This window comes from Vanacampus margaritifer, chromosome 14, assembly GCF_051991255.1.
Source record: "Vanacampus margaritifer isolate UIUO_Vmar chromosome 14, RoL_Vmar_1.0, whole genome shotgun sequence".
NCBI lineage: Eukaryota > Metazoa > Chordata > Actinopteri > Syngnathiformes > Syngnathidae > Vanacampus > Vanacampus margaritifer.
The window spans coordinates 21,207,045-21,212,044 of record NC_135445.1 but is presented as its reverse complement, the minus strand read 5'-3'; the positions used below and the strand labels follow the sequence as shown (position 1 = coordinate 21,212,044).

The following is a 5,000-nucleotide window of genomic DNA, read 5'->3' as shown; positions in this document are numbered from 1 at the left end:
GAGAGGCCACGCAAACCCACTTCACTTGACGTTTCATTGACTACAAACCACAGACGGAGCTAATAATCTGGACTGGAAGTCGCGTTTCGCGGCTGAAGCCAGCGGGTAGCCATCATGCGTTGCCTTTGTTATCGCAACTTCTTTTATTCAACCCCCGCCTCCCTTCCCCCGCAAACGCAGCTATTATTGTCAATACATGTTTTATGCCGGGATCCCTGTATGGAGTAATGAGAGCCTCTCAAAGAATACACACAACTATTTGCATCGACCATTTAGAGCATAGTAGTATCATTAATCGTTACTTGCAGAAGTTAGGTTTACATTTCTCAGATATTTTTTTCTTCTCTTGATTGACTTTGCTTCATTTTATTGTCCATGGTTCTTACAATATGATGCAAACGAATCTTTACATATGTGGCACTTTCACCGTAGAGAACAAATGAAAACACCGCTGAGAAATTAGTGTATTCAAGTTTGGCAACGAAAGATGACCGCCGGTGGCTTCACCTCTCGCCAGGAGGCGGTGTCAGAACCCATCACGATCTGCGCGTACGCATGCGTACATAGCGCAGTCGGTCGGCTATCTTTTGTTGTTAACCTACGGCAAAAACACCTGGTCAAAATATGTACAAAATGGCTGCACAATGGTGGACATTCGGACAACAGCCCGCGATGGCCAACTCAAGCACGTATTTACATATTCAAAGTCCGTGCCCTAAATGGATACCTACGCCTCTACCAGTCAAAGCTCCCCCACTGGTTATTTGTGGGTGCTGTCACCATGTATATTAACATAGGTTGATACGACAAATCCGTTTTGAGTTGCTTGTCTACGGCGACGTTAAGCTAGGAGGGGCAAACTCGTGATCACGTTGAATGTCTGTCTGTGTGGACGGCAATAATACGAAAATAACTAAGATGCTGGCCCAATTTTCTGCATACAGTTGAGGACAACGCTGTACAATTATGACAAAGGAAGTAGGAATAATCTTCTGTGTTTTTTTTTTTACATGAATTTTGTAATACTCTCTGTTGATAGCAAAAGCACACGGTTTATATTCCCAAAACAGTATGTTTTTATGTGTATGTAAATCAGTTGAAAAATTAGCACGTTATGTAAATCAGTTGAAAAATTAGCACGTTATGATTTATTTCATTGTCCTTTGATGGGAACTTCGCCCTTGCCAACATGGCCGCCGTGTAGGCATGTCGGTTAGCCAGACTGCTACAGCAAGCTAGCTTATCTACTGATCATATCTGTGGGAGCAACAATGAACGAAACGTGCTAAGTCTGTAGGAAATCGAGAAGAACCAGTTTAAATAAAAATACACAGATACATAAATACGGTATAGCGATGCAGTTGGCTCTAAGTAAAACATTTGGTCAGAAGCCAGTTAAATTTCAGTTAGAACAAGAGGGGGACTTTTACATGGTTGGTTCGGAGGTATGTGCTGCTGTTACCACCATATTTGGTTGTGCTATTAGCTGGTTCCCATTCTTCAGTCTGTTGAAGCGTTGTCTATTCCTTTGTAGGCGTATGCCAAAATTTGTGTTGTTTGCGGTTTCGTGCTACAAATAAAGACTTAAGAAAAATAATTAAACGGAACGTGTACAAGTCACGTCTCTATTCAGTCAGATCTATTAGTTTAATCTCTATATTAGTACGCAAAGTAGGAAGGAGTCAGCGATGTATTTTTATTTAATTCATGTTTGTTGTCCACGACTGCCCGAAGTGTAGGTTTCATGGGGGTTCCTCCATTGAAACTCTACCCTACCTTTACTAATTGTGGGTCTTAATGAAAGCAACGCATTCCGTTGGGTTAAATTACACCCTGTAAAGTTGGAAATTAAGTTCTGCCTCAAGTGGTGGAGTTGTGAGTGTCATGGGGTCTTGTGAAAATCAAATTTATTGTTTGTTTTCAGGTAGGAAACTATCTGCGTATGTTTAGAGGCTCTTTGTACAAAAGATACCCATCTTTATGGAGGAGGCTTGCTTCAGTAGAGGAGAGGAAGAAAATTGTAGCATCATCTCACGGTGAGTGTCATTGTAGTAGTCAACACAATTGCTCTAATGAAGAAGCTTGAATTGCAGTTTATGAGCATTCTGTGACTGTCTCCTATAAAATGTAAAATAGTGTTCCGATTTGAAATAGGAAGTCAATATTTTGCCATGCGGGAAACTCTCCTGATTGCGCTATTTTGCTTTGAACGGCTCTGATTGGTCAATCGTCAGATCGAGTTATGCACTGGGCGTGGTTCCTACCTCACTTAACCCCCTTCTGCGTCTTTTCACGAATTCTACATTTTATTTTGCCACCGAAGGTTAGGCTGTTATGGGCATTACCTGCCTACCTCACCCTAATCATAACTATCAGAACTAGGGATGTGAATTGCCTAGTAGTGTGCGATTCGATCTGTATCACAATTCATAGGTCATTATTCGATTTGATACCGATTAATCCCGATACAAATCTATTAGTCAATTATTGTGATTTTTTTTTAACTCAAATTTAGAAAATACTAATCAGTAAACTTGTACATGTACACTGTAAGATTTGTATGAAAATGTACTTCGGGCTTATAACCGTGAGCCACTGTATTTAAGGTTGCAGTCTGTTTCATGTTTGAACAGCATTTTGGCCGAAACGCAGAAAAATAATTATGCCAATTTTTACTATCTTTGCATTTATTATAATTAATTAAAATTATAATATTATTATAAAATATTTATCTTAGCACTGGCATTTTAACAAAGCACAAAATAAATTGAAATGTGCCCACACTGCAGCCATTTTGGCTAATGATACATTAAACACCAAACAAGGGTTGAGCATTTTCTGGCGGTGCGATTGCACTTTATAGTCAATGTAGTTCGCACTTAAAATCCGCACATTCACATATTCGCCAAAGTTTAAAATAATTACATACATTTGTTCGCGCCAGCTAATCGGCTTCGGGAATGCACTGCAAAGCTACACACAGCGTTCAGTACAGATCTGGAGCCACTCGGAGATAGCGTTAAGTGTTTCCATGTTTAAAACTGTTGATCGCAATAGTGCTAGCATTAGCTAAAGTATTTAGCATGGCCACCGGGAAGCTGGTGAAGAAGTGGAAGCGTTCGAGGGGCTCTTATAAAAAAAAAAAAAAAAAAGGGAAAGAACTGCAGGGGAAAGAGTGGCTCACCTGTACTACAGTACACGGCATTTCTGTCTTTTTTTGACCAACTTAAATGTACACCAAGTGACGCCCCTCTCCGGTGTGCATAATGACACTGCTGCGACCCACCGGTGCAAACTCACACGGTGACAAGCCAGCGAGAAGCAAGGCGGACACTCACCCCCGCGTTCGCTGTTTAATTCAAACAGATGCTTGCTTGCAGCGTTTTTTTGCTTGCGTCACCACAACATCCTATTTTGGCCATATTCTTTCGGCTTTAATTTTATTTCGGCCGAAAAATTTCGGTAGCCGAATATTCGGTGCATCACTAGAAAGCAGTAATCGTGCATTGACATTCAAAGTGACTTATGTTTTTGTAACAAATGGGGAAAGGGGGAAGTAACATATGCCATAAAGCAGTCGTCACATTTTTTTTTTTTTTTGTGTGTCAGTGTTCCTACCATCCTCCTCAAATTTGCTTGGTGCCAGTAAAAATGATACAGCCCCCCTCAGGCCATGGCAAAGGTACCATTCAACTAATTTTAAATCAATATTTCTTCAGAAGAAATATTTTATTAAGGTTGAAAAGTTCCTTAGTGCTACTTTAAGGCTTAATTAATGTAACATTCTTCCTTGCTTTAAGTGTGAACCCCAATTAAGACATTTTGTTGAATTTTTCCATCCAAAATTGATCTTTAAAAAAATCAATTAGGCTGCATATTGAATCAAAACAAGAATTGTGCGTAGTAATATTGCGATATATTGCTGAATCGATTATTTTTTTTCAACGCCCCTAATCAGAACATCGGCTGTTATTGGCATTACCAGCATAACCCTAACCATAACCCCCAGAGCATATAGGCACTTGTCAAGAAATTATTGTAAAAAACCCATGCATCCATATTTTTTAAAAATATAGAGAACAGGATTCGTAAATTCCTGAGAACATTCGAGTCAAACTAAACCTTGCATGTTTTGTCTTCATCTTTTTTTTCCTTCTTTTTCTTCTACTTGTTATTTGTGTTGTTCATCCTTGTCATTTTCTTTGTTTTCCTCTTTCATTTTTTTCTAAACTGGGCACAATGAGGTTGTTGCACAAAAAGTTCACAAAGTAAAGTTTTTATGTTGTATTTTTTCTCCATGTACAGCACTTTGTATGCAGTGGTGTTTGTTTTAAAGGTGCATTGTGGAACTTGCCACTACAGTATTTAACTCGCGACTGCCACCTCTGACCTATGTCAAGCTCTTGCATGGCACCACAATACCTGAAACTATATTTTATGTTTACAAAACTAGCTAAAACTAACTATAATTACAGCAAAAATGTCCTTCATTTTAGTCTTTGATAATCAATTTAATGCATGAGCGTTTGGGGATGATTGTAAATGTGATTTTAAGTATATTTAGCATTAAGTATATTTAGCTTCTTTTTTTTAATAACTAAAACTAATCAAAACTAACAGAACCACCCTGAAAACTAATTAAAACTAACTAAATTTAAAAAACAAAATAAAAAACTAACTAAAATGAAAATTCCAAAGCTATAATAACCCTGGCCCCCACTAAAGACTTCAATATTGTGAATTTTATTATCCACACTTTTTTGCCATGTAACAACACCCACATAATACTTACAATTTACACTGTTCAAATTTCAATTTGCTTCAAAAATTCATGTCTCCCGGGGTATACAGTATATCGTCTGATTCCACATTACTTACAGTATTTGCACAATTTAACGTTACATAGTAACTTTTCCCATCCATTTTCAAAGGGACAGACATTTAACTTTTTCACTTTCCACGCCCACTTCCATACATATAACTTATCATTATTACCAGGT

The 5,000-nt window shown here is 38.3% G+C and overlaps 2 protein-coding genes across 5 annotated transcripts in view; one reads left to right on the top strand and one right to left on the bottom strand.

The window, feature by feature from the left end:
• Positions 1-107, bottom strand: part of scai (suppressor of cancer cell invasion) — a 171,117-nt gene extending 171,010 nt beyond the window's left edge. For all 3 annotated transcript variants that reach the window (XM_077542791.1, XM_077542793.1, XM_077542792.1), the window contains exon 1: positions 1-107. This exon is cut by the window's left edge and continues 79 nt beyond it. The gene's annotated coding sequence lies outside the window, so the exon portion shown is untranslated.
• Positions 108-711: 604 nt separating this feature from the next.
• LOC144064000 (SWI/SNF-related matrix-associated actin-dependent regulator of chromatin subfamily B member 1) overlaps positions 712-5,000 on the top strand; it is a 33,872-nt gene continuing 29,583 nt past the window's right edge. The window contains exons 1-2 of one of the 2 annotated variants that reach the window (XM_077586118.1): positions 712-978; positions 1,925-2,036. In XM_077586118.1, coding sequence (XP_077442244.1) covers positions 967-978; positions 1,925-2,036 — 124 coding nt within the window. In that variant the 5' untranslated portion in view covers positions 712-966. Of the gene's footprint in view, positions 979-1,004; positions 1,446-1,924; positions 2,037-5,000 lie in introns of those variants that run through there. The other variant, XM_077586117.1, reaches the window with a different exon arrangement.